This window comes from Parasteatoda tepidariorum, chromosome 10 (genome assembly GCF_043381705.1).
Source record: "Parasteatoda tepidariorum isolate YZ-2023 chromosome 10, CAS_Ptep_4.0, whole genome shotgun sequence".
Taxonomy (NCBI): Eukaryota; Metazoa; Arthropoda; class Arachnida; order Araneae; family Theridiidae; genus Parasteatoda; species Parasteatoda tepidariorum.
Window position 1 is genome coordinate 17,000,368 of NC_092213.1, and position 19,306 is coordinate 17,019,673.

Below are 19,306 nucleotides of genomic sequence, written 5' to 3' on the forward strand. Positions count from 1 at the left end.
AATCCCCAACTTTTTCTGTTCTGAGTGTAGAAAATCTAGCAGGTGAAACATTCATACAAAATACTCTCAATTTTTCCAGTGACAAAATCAAAAAAGGGTCCCAACCTTTAACACTCAATTTAAATGTAAATATCAAATGAAATTTGAACTCAAATTAAGTGTACAACAAAAATTTTAATGAAGGTTTAATGAGGATGATTTACACAAACATAACAGTAAGATCTTAAAAATAAATATATACAAACAAGGTAAATATATTTACATTCAAAACCCAAGCAACACACTTTACAAATCAATAACATTTTGAATTTTTTTTCTTTTCTTCACAGACTTTTCTGCCTTCTCGGCCATCTCTTCCTCAACAAGAGCCAAAGCAGCTTTCTCTATTGCACGTTTTCTTAATTTGCGAGCTGGACCCTGGTCAGCAAACAATCGATCCTCTTGTGAAATACCATTTTTATAGTCTTCAAACCTAGAGCAAAATGAATGAAAATATAACTCTAAACTAAATCAAGAACTGATATTTCATTTATCTTTTTTTTAAAAATTAGTTAGTAACTATTAAACTTTTCATAAAAAAAACTATTGCAAAATTAAATTTCTATTAGGGTACAAAAGGTCATTTTTTGTTTGATTTCAAACTGCTGGTTTGGTTGCTGTAGTAAAGGACATGACTATAGTGAGGCGAGTTAATATTTTAAAAACAGTAAAGCAAAATTTATAAGAAAATTGCTTAACAAATCTATTAATTGAATCAAATCTAGCAAGAACTCTCCATCTTTTCATTCTGCTTTAGTTAAAAAAAAANAAAAAAAAAAAAAATGAAGAGAATATGTACAAACTTTTCTTTTCTCCATTCTTATCAGAACAGATTATTTGGAAATGTTTTTATCAAAAGGATAGGTATAAAAAATAAAATAAAAAATTGTGAAATTGTTTTGCACAAAAAGAAAACATTTCAATAATTTACAAACTTATTTGAAGTTTTTTTTTCTTTCTACTATGTGTGTACATTGACAGTTACAGAATGTGACTGTACTGTCATCCATACCGGTCAACATTCGAAAAATAAAATAACGAAGACTTTACAAGTGACATTTTTGGGCTATAGTAAAATTTTGATACATGCCTAATCATGCAAGTCAAAAATTGAAATTCAAATTTGGAAATAATATAAGCATGTACATTTAGCGAAGTAAAATATATGTATATAAATCTTAATCAAAAGAAAAAAATTTTAAACCAATATTTATAATTACTTAAACTATAAACACTCAACATACTGTAGTACTGGTAATAGCATTGTCTCTTGAGGATTAAGAGAAGTATTTTTGCCATTAGTGGATATTTTATCACCAAAAAAAAATTTTTTTTTTTATTTTATTATTATTATTTTCTTTGACAAATATGGTGAAATTTGAGAATATACAGGTAAAGAGGAGATAGTTGTAAAATAGAGTCTTTGTTAAAAAACAGGAGACTAGGCAGGTATGTATATCTAATTCATGTCAAAAGAGAAATAAATAAAGCAAAACAACAAAATAATATAGAAATGTAAAAAACACATTTAACAGTCATAGCCATTTCTTTTCTAATTTTCTCTCTTCTTAAGTTTAGTGATTCAGATGAATCTGACTCTTGTAAGAGCAAACTAGGTGTGTGTCCCACAAACATTGATTGCTATGAGCCATGCAATATTTAGACAATGCTAATAAAAAACTGATTCGTAAAAAAAAAATAGCACTATTCTAAGGATGTTTGAAGTTACACCAATTATTTTGTGTACTTTGTAACTTTTTGTCAATCGACATGAATTTCGATGATCAACAGTCGTTACTAGTCAAACACTGTTGGGATTTTTATTTACAGCTATCTGGGCGGACGCCACCATGAAGCAGATTTATCAAATGCTGAAGCATATCGCCTCTTTTTATGCCATGGCTCAAGATTTACAGACATATTTTTAAATCAGATGTAATTATAATAGTTTGCCTTCGGCAAGATGTGTTTGCATGGACAGTGTGTAAATTATGTGAGAGTTTGAATAGAGTTATGAATAGAGTTTAAATAGAGCTATTCAAGTCTTTGGATAAAGCATATGAAAAGTCAAAAGCCTTATTAAAACAGATCTGTCGTAGTTATTACTAAAGTTAAAAGGCCATTGTAGGCATATTACTTAGTTAATCAGCAGATTAATAAAGGTAATCCATTAAAGTGCGAAAGAGTTTCATGCCTTTTAGTGCATATTAGCAGCTTCTTTATCAAAATTCAAAAGTCAGTTCCCCTCATTTATAAATAAATATTCAAAATATAAATAAATGCTTGATTTATTTCCTAAGTTGTAATAATTTTTTTGAAATGTTTCATACTATTGTATAATATATTTTTAACTGATTGATTCTATCAACTACAATTGAGATGATTGCATTAACTTATATTCTTTAGATATTGAAAAACAAATAAATAACAATATAAAAATTTAAGTGTAAAGAAATGTAAGGGAGAGTTGGGTAGCCCCGCCTACTTAAGGAGTATTGCTAATATTTCTGTATAATATTGAGTAATAATCAATATTTTTGTATGTTTCTATTGGTTAACCAATAGAAACATACAAAAATATTNTTTTTGAAACGTCTGGACCTTCGATCTCCGGAAACTTCCGGATCACTGCTAGCGAAAAATCCGGATTTTTACCGGAGCACAATCAGCCCTGCTAAGTTGTAATAATTTTTTTGAAATGTTTCATACTATTGTATAATATATTGCTTACTGATTGATTCTATCAACTACAATTGAGATGATTGTATTAACTTATATTCTTTAGATATTGAAAAACAAATAAATAACGATATAAAAATTTAAGTGTAAAGAAATGTAAGGGAGCGTCGGGTAGCCTACTTAAGGAGTATTGCTTATATTTCTGTATAATATTGAGTATTAATCAATATTTTTGCATATTTCTATTGTTTTATCACCTAATTAAATAATGCAAAAAGAATAAACCAAAAAAGAATAGTTTAACTTAAAAAAATAGAAATTTAAAAAAACATGTTTTTCAGCTCTTTTTAAAATGTGTCAGGTAGCCCCGCCAAGTTACAAAAATTAGTTTTTTTTTACTGTTTTTTCAGGTGGAAAAGAAAATGACCAACGTATTGACAATAGATAAACCTCATTTATTCTGTATTCAACATGTATCCAACTGTGTTCAACATCAAACTTTGAAAATAATCTTTTTATAATATAACAATTAATGTCCGATGGTCCATTGACATGAAAAAATATTCTATACATATGAAATTGACAGTGGGCGGGGGTACCCGACACAACCCTAGTTGCTACCAGCAATAACCTTATTTATATTTCACTGAGTAATAAGCAATAAGCAGTAATTAATAAGCAGATTAATGATTGCCTAGGGGGAAATATTGAGCATATTATCAAGGATATTCACAGATTGCACACATAGGTAACACGAGAAATGATACTATTTTTTAGCACTTCAACATATTACCTTAATTATTCTTACATTATTTACATGATCTGCAGAATAACAGATTTCTGCACTTAGGAGCAACACATATATAAAAAATTTGCATCGTGTTTGCATCAAGAAAAAGTCTGTTGTATTTTAAAGTTGTATTTTTGTCTATAAAAATAATTCTGAAATCTTATTATTTTTTTTAACCATTTAAGCAGTTTTTACCATTTTAGAAGTTTCCCCACTTAATTAAAAAAAAAAAAAAAAACTCCTTGACTTTTCTAGATATATCAAGAAAATTTAAAAATGAAAATCCAAACCATATTTTATCTATACCATGCAATTTTTCATCAGACAACTTTGATTTTTTATTTGTAATGTCAAGTATTACATTTTGTGAACAAGAAATATCATTGAATGAGGATAGAAGCATGGAAGTTTCACTAAAATCAGGGTTGCAAAAAACCCACCTACCCAGTAAAACCCACACTAAAGTGGGTTTTACTGGGTTTCTCTAAAATTGATTTCTTTTTTATCATCTGTTATGTTAAAGAGCTATCATTCTATTGAAATATATATGTAGTCTAGCCTTAAAAAAAAAAAACCTATGGTGAAAAAACTGTGTTTTGTGTTGCTAACTAGATTTGACTGTATGGCCATTGATTAGACAGTGCCTTTGATTCACTTTCCATGCAAAAAAAATTATTTCCTCGGATATTTTTTAAGAATAAAATAGAAATAAAAAATAATTCTATGTTAAAAAAAATTTAAAATGTGTGATGTATGTGAGTACATATAACATTTTGTATCATGATGTCAGAAGAAACTTTTATGTACTTTACCAATTTATGTATTAATTACCTACATGTTAAGTCAATTCATAAAATTAAACTTAATTATTAATATAAGCTTTTTTAAAATAAGGTACTTATCCCTGCCCTCTCTTTTGAAAAAAAATGAAATAAAACATGAAAAACCCAATAGAACCCAGAAAAGCCCAATAAAACGTACCCGGGTCGGATTTTTCTGGAAAAACCCGGGTTTCTTGCAACCCTGACTAAAATGTTAGATGTTTATAACAAATAACTGTATAATAGATGTTAGAATTACTTAACTAAAATTTCAATAACTGATTACTGTTACTGACAATTCTGAGACTGGTTATTTCCTAGGAATAATGCAGGAATTTTTCAGGATTCATTTATTTATTTTTTTAAATTGCACATTTTCCTGACTATTTCCAGTTCCTTTAGAGACAAAATAAAATTTCCAGATAATTCCAGGGTCCTTCCTGTTTCTATACTTTATTTTCAACATCAGAAAAAATCAATAAAAAATCATTACATACTCTATGAAAATCTTTACTCACTCACTCTTCAGCAATGAGCTATTTAAATAAGTTTAGAAAAACATGGAACCATTTAAATTAATTAATTGTATTAAGCAAAATTAATTAATTAATTGCATTAATCAAAAATTTTTATACTTACTGCTTCACAACATCATAAATAACTTTCATGTTTTTTCTTTTCAGATCTGGTTTATTCGCATATTTCATCAATAAATTTTGAATCACATCCACATCAAACTACAAATAGTAAGAAATAGAATTTGAAATTAATTATACGCTATAATGGATACATGTACGTTAAATAGCATGTTGATTATATAAAATGTTTTTCATGAATTTAAATGCTGCATGATTCCTACAAAGAGTTATCTATATAGAACACAATATTATACAGAGATATTTTGCATTATTTCTGATATGAAGGGAAATAAAAAAAATACAGGACTTGAATAACTGTTTACTCTAAATATTACCTCAAAAATAATATTAATAAACAAATAAAAATAATCAACTAATATCTCTGTAATTTCATATTAAAAAATTACATCAAAAAATTAGAATAAAATACTCAGTTTTAACAACTTTATATCTAATACATAAGCTAACTTTTGTTTGCATTTTCTTATCAAACAATTCTGTCAAAAAAGTCCATATAGATAGAATCTTATTCATACATACTGTTTAAAAAAAAGTTAAAAGAATTTTTTTTTTTTTGGCCAGGCTTATTCAGGGTGCGAAGCCAAATCTCTGAACAAAAAATAAGCACCTTTAAAGCACTATATGACAAAATGCAAAATAATTTTCAAAGACTTTACATAATCATGATAAAATAACTAGTTTCTGACAAAGAACTCTTTTCTTGATTATATTGGCCACCATAAGAAGACCGAGAGATTTTTCGGTTCGATTTCAGAGGGTGGAAAATGAAGCCTGACATTGAGAATATCTTGTGAAATGAAATAAAAATCTCATTTCGGAAATTGGAAAATTAAGCACTTTTTAAAGACGCCATGAAAAAAGCACATTTAAGGGCTTTTAAAAAACAAAAATCAAAAATAAGCACCTTTAAGCATTTTTTAAAAATGCTATGGACCATGTTATTTATTTAGAAGCATTTTCTTCTGAACTTTTTTCCGAAGCCAAGTTTTATACATACTTAAATCATTAAATATCAAGATTGTATTTACATATAAATCAATGACAAAAATCTAATTGAGAAAGTTTTGATTTTATTATATTCTTCTATTTAATTTTTTCACTGGTGCTTTCACTGGTCAAACGTTGGTGATAAATTTCTAACAGCAATTAGCAAGCACTGAGCTGCATATGAGATTTGAGCAAAGTCTGTTGAGAAAGGTAGTTAAAATTTCAGCTTTACTAAAATCTAATTGGATATAAAATGACGATAAATTTTAATTGTCACACTCTGTAAATTATTGAAGTTTTCACAGTCATCAGTCACTGATTTCATGAAAAATTTGAGAGTTCTATTTAGTTGGAAAGAAGTCAAAATTTGGAAAGCAAGATTTTGTAGCGAGTTAATATAAACATACGTAAAAATGCCATTAACTATTTAAGTGGTTAAAATATTAAATGTTGCAGTAAATGAAACTGGCAATATTAGTAATAAACACTGGCTTTCTAATTTAAAATATACTTGTTCAGCAACATAAACAAAACATTCGAGAGAAAAATAATTTTTAGTTTTAATCTGATAAATATAAATAAAGACAAAAAAAAAGGGACACTAAACTCTCTTAAAAATAATAAAAAGGCAGAGAAAAACACATTTAAGAAAGAATCAAGTGGTAAAACCTTTTCATCCATATAAATTGTGACTCATGTATTAAAAACTTATCAATTTATAATACATTCAAAATTACAAGTGCATTTATTAAGCATAAAACTCCAAAAAGACTACTAAGATATTGGTAGTAATCATCAGATTACTACGACTATATTCACAAATATGAGACAAAAATTGTTTTACTGCATAGGATTAATAAATAATCTATAAAAAAATAAAAGATAGAAAACATTATGACAGAGCTTAAGTTATCTAACAGTATAAATGCCAAACATTCCTATAATAAATAGATAATTATATAATAAGAATAATGTATTGAAGAATTTGTAAAATCATTGCAAAAATAATGACAGCATAAACTCTTAATTAAAATATTAATGGTACATTTGTAAATTAAACATGACTGAAACACTATATTTAAATAATTTTAATAAATTTATCACTAACTAAATACATATTATAATTGCAACAAATCAAATCAAATTTAATTTAATAATTATAACAAATCAAATTTACTGGTCATGTCTCTTTTAGATGATAGGAAGAAAATAGTTTATTCTGACTAGCTAGCAAATTGAAATGAATAATTGGAAAAATATAAAAGTATGAATCAAGCAATAAAAAATAATTAAAAATATACATAAAACATCTTTTGAACAGAAAATCATTGAAAAAATTTAATAACCAGTAAGTCCTCACATTGTAATTTGATATCGGTTTGTTAGTAAAATAGGTTTTTAATAATTATTACAATTTTTATTTCTGTTTGGAAACTACAGCATTGCAAATAAAATATGTATGTACTTTTGAAAAATTAAGTTTTCTAAGATTGGTTAACAAACACTTCCCAGTCATTTAATGAAATTTGGATAACCAGTAATTCATTACATTGGAAATTTTGGGTAAAAATAAATAAAATAGCTTATCACCCATGTTAAGTAACAGACAAGCAAAATTATAATAGTAGTTGAATAACACAGTCGCAAAAATTAAATAAAAAAATAGTAAAAATTACATTAGGGAAACTAAAATTTATATCTATTAAGTATGAAACATTCAGCATATTTACTGAATGGACAGTCACTAGATATACAATTTTGAGCCTTTAAAAAAAGAAAGAGAGAGAGAAAAAATGTTATGTGCTTTGATTTTAAAAATTAGGCTTTTATCTTTGAAAACAATTACAATGAAAGAACAATATATATTTCAATCACATTGTTAAACATTAATATCATATTTATCTTACTTTAAGAATGGGAAATTCTTCGAATTCATCTGTCTCAGCATCTTGATTAATAAAATAAATGAACACCTCCTTTGCAATTGTTTTAACTAAAGAAGGTCTATATGGAAAAAAAAAGTATGTCATAAATGTTAAAATCATGAATAATCAGCAAAACATAGTTAAGATATAAAGCAAATACCAGATTGTGGGCATACCATAAGTTCTAAAAATATAACATTCAATTTAAAGCTAAATAAGAACAATCGTTAACAAATGATGAAGCTCGATTTTTGATTTTTATTCAGAGATTTAAAAAAGGGAAGTTTCACATTGGTTTAACAGAAGTCATTGTTTTCAAGTAAACTATGAACTATTCAGTTTTTAAAATATTTTAACAATAACAACAATGATATTTTCTAGCTTACAGCTCTAATCAAAAAACATCTATTGTGCTTTCTGAAATACTTATTCATCAAGTCAGGTCATCTGAATGACCAGACCAACGTAGCATAGGCAAACTACAAGTTTAATTTGTTCATAATTATGATTTTCAAATGCAATATAAAATTATTCAAATCAACAGTAATTGAAATAAAAAGTTTTGTACAGAAAAGCAAAATTAGTGGAGAAATGGAACTAATTCTATGGAAAAAATGGAACTAATTTACAGGGGTGAACTCAACAGACCAAATCAAAAATCCTGAAAATTTCATGAGTAAAATAATTAATGACACATTCAAAAAATAAATGTATTTATAAATTTAAATCATTGATATTTTCAAAACATGAAATTCTAAATAAATTATATGCAGCAGAATTTAAATGGAATAATTGTGTATAAGTTTACTTTTATCTCAAATCAAATTTATAATTTTACCAGAAAAAATATTTACAAATGAAAGAGATGCCAAGTTTAAATTCTAGTTCTAATATTTTTAAATAAAATATACAAGAATTTTATACATAAATGTGATTGATGATTTCTTGAAACTTCAGGAACTTGGTTTTCCGGAAAGTACCGGACCGCACTTAGCGAAAAATCCGGATTGGATTTTTTTCAGGAGCACAATCATGTTTAAGATAAACATTTAAAAAAAAAAACAAAAACAATATTATTACTGATACCAATGATAATTATTATTGGTAATAGTTACTAATTGAAGTAAAATACTAAGTTATGGAATAAAAAGTAAAATTAATGAAGAAATATTATTACTAATTTAGGAGAACATAAAAATTGCCCAAATAAGATCTTCCTCAATGATGGTTAATTAATTTTGATAATAGTTACTCAGTGAAATAAAAAAATAAGCTATGAACTATAAAGCAAAATCAATGAAAAAAACGTATTTATTCTTTACAAAAAAACATTAAAGAATAGCTATACCATTATTGACATCAATGATGCTAAATTTTGGTAATAAGCACTATCGTAGTCAAAGTAATTGGTACAGTTTAAATAGGTAATATATTCTTAAACAGGTATAAAGTAGTTCATGAGTAAATTTTGAGCCAACTACAGCAGCACCAATACTGTACATTTTTATGACAGATTTTTTACTGCCTGTCGAAGATATAAGTACAGGAGAAAGTAGCTTGATAAGAGGTAAATTTAAAATATCACGAATATGAGTTGCCTCGAGCAACAGCCTTATGCCAGATGATACTGAAGACAACTTTTATTTTGATGGGATGATTTATTAAATTCGTTTCTTACTTTACCTGATAACGTAAATATACCAATAAAGGTAATAAATAAATAAAAAAACATTGGTATCATTTTAGTTTCATAAGTTCGGTATTCGTCGTGAAGTGTTTTGCAAGATTTTGTAGCGTTGTTCAACATTATGTGAATAAAAAATAAATTTGAACCATTTGAAGAAGCAATTATAAAATAAACGATGTATAAAAATTATATTCAGCTTAGCACACAACAAAAATTCGAAATACAGAAAAAATTTAACTTGGACATTTGTGCTTTAATTCTTGATGTAATATGAGTAAAAAAAAATAATAAAAGATATGCTTATATCATATTTAAATACATAACATTAAGGCATTAAATAACTTACTTTCCTTTCTGTTACAAATGTAAAAAATATTAGGGAGTTTTTAATTTCTATTAAATGCTTTTCTTAGAAAAAAAAAAACTTACAAAGTTTTAGTATTAATTCGTTTTACTTCACTATTCCACAATAACTTCTTATACATAATTAGAACAGGAAAAAAACAAGAATTTTTCTTGTAACTTTTAACAAAGATTTAAAATTTTTCAACAAAATAAAATAACATTTCCACCTTTTTATTATTTAAGAACATTAGGGAATTGAACATAACTTTAAGGCATTGAAAAAAAAAAAGGCAGTACACCCACTATCTGAATCAATTTCTCACCTTATAGTGTAACTAGTCATAGAAGTAAAATCAAATTGTGTTAGATAAAACTTAAAAGTTTCATTAAATTAAATTATATACATATAAGTATCTATAAAATTAAAAGATACTTACTCCTCTGAATTGCAGAGAATATTGCAAAAAGGAACAAGGAATGTTTTCACGGTTTCTGGTGACAGCTAAAATTAAATAAAAAAGACAATTGCAAGTAAAAAAATTATATAAATTTAAAAGTATCAGATAACAAAATTGATGGTGGAAATCTCAGTTTAATTGAAAAAACTTATAATTTAAAAAAATATTAGGGGTACCAAATTGTTACTTGTTCGTACCAAATACCACAACAGGGCACTTAAAAGGACACTATACTGAAGGGGAAACTTTTCATGGCTAATTCTGTTTCACTTCCATTGGTAATTCAAAGTTTTTTTTTTTTTTAAAAAGTTCAGACAACATAGCAGTTTTTCCTTTCTTTTTAAAATATAAAAATGCAAACAAATTATGACAGATTTACTCAGGAATGTACAGAAAGAAAGGAATACTGCAAAACTTTTGATACATTTCGGTAGTATTTGAAATTTTTTTTTTAGCATTTGAAACTTCATGGTTTATTCTAGGAAATTTAAAATTAAACTTATAGAAAGTGAGTTCAGACAAACGTAAAAGTTTTAAATGCCGAGATTTCTTTTTCCAAATATCAATGCAAACAAATTATGGCAGAATTACTCAGAACTCCACAGAATGAAAGTACTGCTGCAATAATTCAAAATTTTTTTTTCACATTTCGATATTTTAAAAACATTCTTTAGTATTTAAAACTTCATGGTTTCTTCTAGGTATTTTAAAATTAAACTTGTAGAAAGTGAGATATGTAAAGTGACAAATGTAAAAGTTTTGAAAGCTGAAATTTCTTTCTGTAAATATCAATGTAAACAAATTGTATTAGGATTACTGATGATTCCATAGAAATAAAGTAATGCCGTATCAATTTTAAGACCATGATATTTAGAAAACTTTTTCAGAATTCGAAACTTAGTGGGTTATTCCAGATATAACTGACAACAGATCTGAGTGAAAAGATTATCAAATTATATTTTTGTTAATCCTTAACAAAATAATAATAACAGCTAGTTGAACTATAATTTTTATTTTTTAATGATAGATAATGTTCCTACAATAACTAGGAAATATTATTAACTTGATTATTTAGATATCAAATAATGCATAACTGCTTTGTATAGAGAAACAAAAATTATTAACAGCATAAAACACGGTTTTTGATATTTATAAATAATCAATGAGTAATTATCAAAAAAAGACAAACCAGTCGCACTGGTCGAATTACTACTTTTTTGAATTACCAATATTATTTGAAAACTAAAAATAAGAACCTTAGTTATATAAATATTGAATAATGTATTACTGCATGTACGAAAAAACAAAAATTATTAATTGCATAAAACAAGGCTTTTTGTTATTCACAAAAAATTTTTAGAGTATTCATAAAATAAAATAAAAAAAAACACAATCAAGTTTTGCTAATTGAATTATTACTTTTTTGAATGACTGACAATTACTATTATTTTTTTTTTGAAAACTTAAACAAAGAGCCTTAATTTCTTAATTATATAAATATCAAATAATCTACCAATTGCAATACAATGAAACAAAATTTCTTACCAAATTATAAAAATTTCAGTGCAACTTGAGCATAACTTGTTTTGCAGTTTTACTTCAAAATAAATTAATTAAAATTGAAAAAATTATGCTTGCCCAACAAATTACTTGCAGTTACAACAATAATGGAATTTATTTGACGTACAAATTAAATGAAGGAATTATTATAACACAAAATTAATTACAAATGTAAACCTAAAGTTTTGTTTACCTCATCAGCACCAACTTTTGCTAATTCTTCAGTATAAATTTCGGCAACATGTATTTTTAATCCGAGTGGTGCACTTTCCGGAGCAGTATTAATAACAGTCTTCTTCATGACTTTCTTAAACTGCTTGATTAGTTCAACGTCCCATTTCTTATTTTTCAGAAATACAAATGATTCACTCAAAAACTTACGTACTAACTGCAAAAAAAAGCATACAATTATAATTGAATATCCAGAACCAGAGGACTGTTTAAAATTTTATGTAAACACCAAATGATTTACATATTACCATATTAAATGATTACCAAATGATTGAAATCATACTATGCTTTCGTAAAACATAGAAATCCCTTTATTTTCAGAATTATCTTAATAAGCCAAATAAAAAGTATAACAAAAAAATAAAACTGATATTTTTTTTTTTTTTTTTTTTAATTTTTTCATTCAGGGAAAAGAAGAAAAAAATGGAAACAGATTTCTTTAAAAAGTTCAGAGGTGAACACTTTTAATCACAAAAGATTCCTTATGAATATTCTCTGAGGATTTTATAAAACGAATTAATACCTAAATTTTGTTTTATGTGAATTTATAGTTTTTTTTCTTCTTAAATTTTATCCGAAAATTTGATTAATACAGTAAAAGTCAAAAATAAAGACCAAGGAGGAAGAGGTTGCGACTTTTTGACGTAAGTAAAGGATTCGTGATCCGCTTATTTATGCAGACTGCCAAAAAGATGCTAATGTTATATTTGAATTAAGGCTGAGTGGCTGAAGTTAATCAGTTAAATACAAATTTTAATTCAATTGGTTGCTGCACTCTACCTGTCTTTGAAATAATAAATTAAAAATTAATTCTGAATATTCCTATAAATTCAGAAATGATAAAGCTGCTTCACTTAATCATTTACATTAACACAATCATTACACTATAAATTGGGAGTAAAATTTCATTAAAATTAAAAATCATAATGAATACTACTTAGTCTTATGAATAATAGTAGATATTAAACTTGTTTATTTCGAAAATCATTAGCTTATTGCTACTGTTATTTTTAAAATGAGTTTTTTTTTCTTCAGGTTTATTGAAAGATTTTTTTTTCAGGTTTTGGCAGAAATTGCTTGATTTCCTGGCTTATTTTTCCAAAGATTAAATTCTCAGACAATTCCAGGTCCATCAGACCCCATGGAAACCCAGAGTAATACTGGTTTAAAAAAATAATTACTATATTTAGGTGAAAGAGAAATTGAAAGAAAAATTCATACAAACCATCATGAATTTTTCAAGACGATAACGATCAATGGTGAACCATTCTCTTGCCATGGTTTGCAGAAATGTGTCAAGATACAAAAATGCACAATCTTCCGATTGAAACACATGGATATATTTTGACAATATATCAGCTCTCTCTTCCTGAAAGAATAATTCACTTGTGTATTATTTTCAAGTAAAATATAAAAGGATAAATATAAATGGTCAGATAAGGAAAGTAAAGCTAATATAAAGCTTTTATAAAGAAGGTTTCAAAATTAAACTATTTCCTTTTAAACTTTTGATGAACAATTAGATCCATATAGATTAAATATAAAACATAGTTATTCTAATTAATTTGTTCTCTAACAATAATATGTTACAATAGCCACACTTGACACCGTAGTTGGATATTTTTATAAACTGGGTGAGCAGCCAAATTATTCAACAAAAAATAAGCACCTTTTAAGCACTGAAATATTTTTAAGCACTTAAAAAAACACAATTAGGTAAGATTGGAAAATTTTTGACAACTGACGGTTTTATTTGGTTTTAACCGTCATGTCAAAAAATATTTTTAAAAACTTTCGGCATTGTTTTTGACTAATGGTCAAAATTTTTTATCATACAAATCGAATGGCGTTTTCATACCAGCACGATAAGCAGTAATAGATTAGGGTTGAAGAAATTGCTAAAACGTAAATAGAACAATGTGAACGGTGTCTTTCTGCATACTTTATAGCGAAAATCAACATGGTAAAGGAAAAATCTCATTTTGGAAAAGGGAAATTAAGCACTTTTAAAATTTTTTTTGATTAGTATATTTAAAAGCATAAATGCTCAAAAATAAATTCTTCTGATATCATTTAATTAAAGAGAAAGTATACATTCATATGAAAATTAGATACACATAGCATATCTTTCTGATGTCTATATTATTTCCTAAATAATTGAAAGAAAAAGGTCTTTACTATTTAAAACAGACAAATATTTTTATTGAATTTTGTTATTTTTTTCCTGTAAAAAACTGTTATCAGGAAAATCTATAATCCAACATTTTATAAAGGCAAAAACTTCAGTGAGAACTCATTCTATATAGTTAAATATAAAGCCTTAATTGCACCATCATGATAGTAAAAAAACCTTTTTTTGCTTTTGTTGTGATTGAATCACTTTGCCATTTTTTATATTTTTCTCTTAAGAATATTAAATTTAAAAGTAAGTGTATTTTAGCATTAAAATTTTAATATGTAGAATCATAAAAAAAAGCTTTAAATAATAAATTCATATTAAATAAATTCAGCTTTTTGTACTAAAATATAGAGCAACAGATAATTCAGACAAAGGTATTGTAAATATTATATATACCCCTATCACACAGCACTTAGCTAAGTCTAGCGGTACACCAAATTCACTCACCAACAGTTCATAAAAAATAAAATTTTAAAACTTATTGATAGTTTTCTATATAAACCTAAAACCCATTTTTTTTAATGTTTTTCAACAAGTTTAAACTAAAACGAATAGTTTTTGAAGGTTACAATAATATTAGAAGCAAGATCATTAACTTAAATTAACATATTGCATAGGTTGATTATAAACAGACAGTTTGTAAACATTTACATTGTGATAAGCTTCCAGGGATGTGATTGACAAAAACACAAAAAAGAGGAAGTTTATAACTGTACCATTAAACGTGCAAAAGAAAAAATGATATGAATTCAATAGCCAATCTGATAATGATTACATTATTATCTATTCAAATAAATATAAATAAATGGTAATTATGTTCTTAAATAAAATCTTGATTAAAATAATTTTTTTTTAATAATTTAGATAACTTTGAGTAATTATGCACAAGCAGGATTTTATGTATCACATCATTTTAAAAAACATTTCTTTATTGGTTAAAGGACCTTTATGGACTTTCTCATCAGTTCTTTGTTTTTTCGATGGTCTTTTATTAACATGACTGATCTGTAGACTGCGTTTTGCAGACTTTTGATCATCAGTGTTGATAGGACAAGAAAGTTCATTTCTCACACAATTTTTAGAGGCCTTAGATTAAGAATCGCGATGTTGGATTTCAAAATCNATTGATTACTTTCATTCATAAAATCTTGCTTTGAGAAACACATGTACACATAAAAAGAAAGCCTCATAAAATAAACTTTTCTTATCATTTTTGTTTTCAATATTTTACACAGAAATGAGACATGAAAAAGCCTGGGAAATCCTTTTAGAGTTTCCTTGCAACATTGCAATAACCTTTTGTTATCATTATCCTCAATGACAGGCTTCCTTGGAACTAGACTGGTGGTCTTCCATTGAAAGAATGTTCTCGAATTTTGGACTCATCCATACTAAACTCAAAAATCGACTGGGCAATGAAAAATGCTCAAAATTAGTCACTTGTTATTGTAGGCTTTGGCACAGTGACCTCGACTACTGAACATGTAATTTTGTTTGCAATTAAGTTTTGCTTAATGTGCTTTTTCAACTGAAAAAAAGCTTTTAACTTGACAAAATAGCAGTAATTCTTGCCTTGAGTTTGTTAGTAGTTACAAGTTTTGAAAGTTTATTTTAGCTAATTTAAGAAATGCCAAATTTTAAATTCTTTTTAGTTCTTGAATTTATTAATAGTTTCAAGCTTTTTTGTTTGTTTATTTCTAACAATTAAGAAGTGCAAAATTTTGAATCATTTGCAAATCAAGCTATAATGATAAAAGTAAGTATCACTATTTTCAATAAGTATATTACAATATTACTGTATGAATGTATATCCTATAAGAATAAATGTATATAGTTGCAAAATCAATAGCAATCATTTACAACATTCATTTATAAAGGCAATTATGTGAAAATAATATATTGTCCGCTATATGCCATAAGTTAAAGAAAACAGTATGTTTTTGACAGTTTTTACCGGTAAAAACACGGTTTTTACCGGTAAAAACACGGTTTTTACCACTGTCATGTCAAAAGCCAGTTTTTGACGGCAAAATCCCAACCCTGTTATGAGTAAAGTAAAATATATAGGAAGGTATCATGCCCTGAAAATTTAAGTCCAATTTATCCACAGCAATACTTATTAATGATACTTTTTATTTGATAAACATCTAAATTCAAATGGTAGAATAATGAAAGTAATTATTTTTGTTAAGGAATATATCATTCTGTATTTTCAGAGAAAAATACCAGATTATAAAATTTGAAGTGAGAATACTTTATTAAATGTTATAGAAACGGAATTAAAAGAACTCTTAAATAAAAATTAAAAGCGTAATATTTCATTATCCAGGTCCTTTTGCGATTTTATGCATTCATATATATTTCAATCTCATCATAAATATGTTCCGGTAAAGTCCATAATAATTATAATAAAAAAGACATGGGAAAAATATTATTTGTTTTGTTTTAAGTAAATACATAAGATAATTAAAAAATTTTACTTTCTGAATTTCAAACATCAGACAAAAATCAACAGTTTCATGCAATCAAACTCAGAAGTTAAAAAAAAAAAACTAGAATGTGAGCAATTTATAAATAAGTTCAAGACTTATTGCATGAGTCATAGAATCAAAATTATGAGTTAAAATAAAATTTTATTATCTTCAAATAATAATAAATACGCTAAGAGAAAATAAAACCTTTACATATTTGATCTGAAATCAATAAAACGCATAATACAAATCTATATACTTATAAATCACACATAAAAAATAAATAATACCTGAAATAGGGGTTTATCACAATTCCAAAAATAATAGAATATTCCTTTCCAAAGTTTCATCATGTTCTCTTCGGACATAGCTATAAAAAATAAAACTCATTAGATTCTAACTTATTTGAAAAAACACAAATTGTAGTATGCATTTACATGATAAAAATATTTCAACTTCCCCATGGTGATTACAAGGACCAAATTTTTGAGTGGGATAAAATTAAATTACAGAACAATAATTCTGCAGATTTCACCCATAACAAAAAAAAAAAAAATTCTTTAATGCGTAAAATACTTGAAAAATATTGATTATTTTTAACTTGAAGGAAATTAAATCAATAATAATTCATTAAATTTCTCTTCATCTGTCAGAAATATTGAGGCAGCCTTTAAGAGATTTCTAATTGCTGATGGGGATATTTGTGATCTTATATCAAAACCACAATGGTCCATCAATTTGATTTGCATAACCAAATAGCTAAAGTTGACGTATATTTACATTTGGTAATTACAAGACTAATGTTTAGATTTCTTATCTTTTTGCCCAGCTAATGCCTGAGGTGATGGGGCCCAAGTAAGACCTTTTGCAGTCATCTCCTTTCAACAGAAGCTGCCCCCCTTTTTTCCGGTTTTCTAGGCAGAACCAGACTGCCATCACCAGGCCTATCAATAGATATTTGAGATCTGTCTTATTCCAAAGGAAAAAGGGTTTTCCCAACCAGTGTGACTGACCATTAGGCCACCTCCGACCTTATACTAGACTGCCTGGGGCTTTTCGGACATCTTTTTACAAAACCAATTCTAGTATAATCCTTTCTTAGAGTGACAAATTCCATAGACCTGATTTAGTGTTTCTAAACAACAGAGACATGCAACAATAACTTATCTTGGTTAATTTGTACTACAAATGTATAATGAGTGAGTGATTCACATAAAAATTTTGCTAAATTCAATTAATCGAATAATCAAATTTTAAGTATAATAAAATAAGGTAGAATTATTTGGAATATTTATAAAATAAATGCAATATGTGCAAAAAACAATTTAAAAAAATTCCAATGGGTTAAGTTTTACGAAAAATATTAAGTTGCATGAGGATAAAATTACCAAAAATTACTCAAATAAAATTTATGTATTTCTTAATTTATAAAATCACTATTTCTTTCTTTATTTTATACATTCACTTAAATAACTACAGTGATTATACATTATGCCCTACAGCAAGTTGAATACACTAAAATAATAGAACCTTGATAAAAGAAGTAAATGGGTGTCAGCAGGGATGCCTAATTCTTACAATCGAGTTAAGTTATATTCATCACCTTTAGAAGAGACCAGTTATTAATAAAAAAATAATTTATAGGTTTAAATAATTGATTATAAAATGTTTTGATTATGAGCAATATAAAATCTATATGCCTATTAGTTGATAGTTACTTTTCTTATATTTTACAGCTATAAAAATATGGGATATAAAACTGAGAAAAATGCCTATCATATATACAAATAAAATAATGCAATTCAATAATTAATTTAAAATTTCATGTGAATTTTAATAGAATATAGTGAAACACTTCTTTATCCTAATAATTTAAATTATCTAAATGTATACTGATGTTAGCACCTTTAGACAAAAAAGTTCAATTCGAATGCTAACATTTTGAAAACTTAACGATTGTAATCAGACATTATAATGTTAAAAATAACGCTTAAAAGAAATATAACGTTATACTTTTCCCACTTAATAAAGTTAAAACTTTCTAGGTAAAATCAAAATAATACTGCACAGAAAGTTTGTTCACGTAAAAGAAATTAGAAAAATCAAGTATAACATGGTATTATATTAATCGGTATATTTTATCTTACAATCCTTAGATGTTGAAACTCGTTTAAAGTATTTTCCCAAACTTTTTACAGCTTTTTCTCGAACTTTTACTTGGTTTGAGCCAAGGCTCTGTGCAAATCTAATTTCATCAGATACAGCATTCATTGTAACTGTTTTATCAGAAAAAAATATTAATAAATTATTTATTATTAATATGCGTTTAAATTCAACAAAACTGTTGATCGAAATTTAGGTTTTTCATTGATTTTGATTCATATAACACATGCAGTACACGAATAATATTTGTTGTGCTCACGGTTATACTACTGTAATTTATCATTTCACTTCATGACAGATTGAAGTACATAA

At 26.2% G+C, this 19,306-nt stretch overlaps 1 protein-coding gene across 1 annotated transcript; it reads right to left on the reverse strand.

Moving 5' to 3' along the window:
* Positions 1–154: 154 nt before the first annotated feature.
* LOC107436181 (ribosomal RNA processing protein 1 homolog A) lies at positions 155–19,285 on the reverse strand. Its single transcript, XM_043043298.2, has 8 exons — positions 18,979–19,285; positions 17,122–17,201; positions 13,407–13,550; positions 12,144–12,338; positions 10,370–10,434; positions 7,883–7,979; positions 4,969–5,066; positions 155–472 (listed from the first exon to the last, which is right to left on the reverse strand). The coding sequence occupies exons 1-8, from the start codon at positions 19,100–19,102 to the stop codon at positions 286–288; spliced, it is 990 nt and encodes a 329-aa protein (XP_042899232.1). The 5' UTR covers positions 19,103–19,285; the 3' UTR covers positions 155–285.
* Positions 19,286–19,306: the final 21 nt, after the last annotated feature.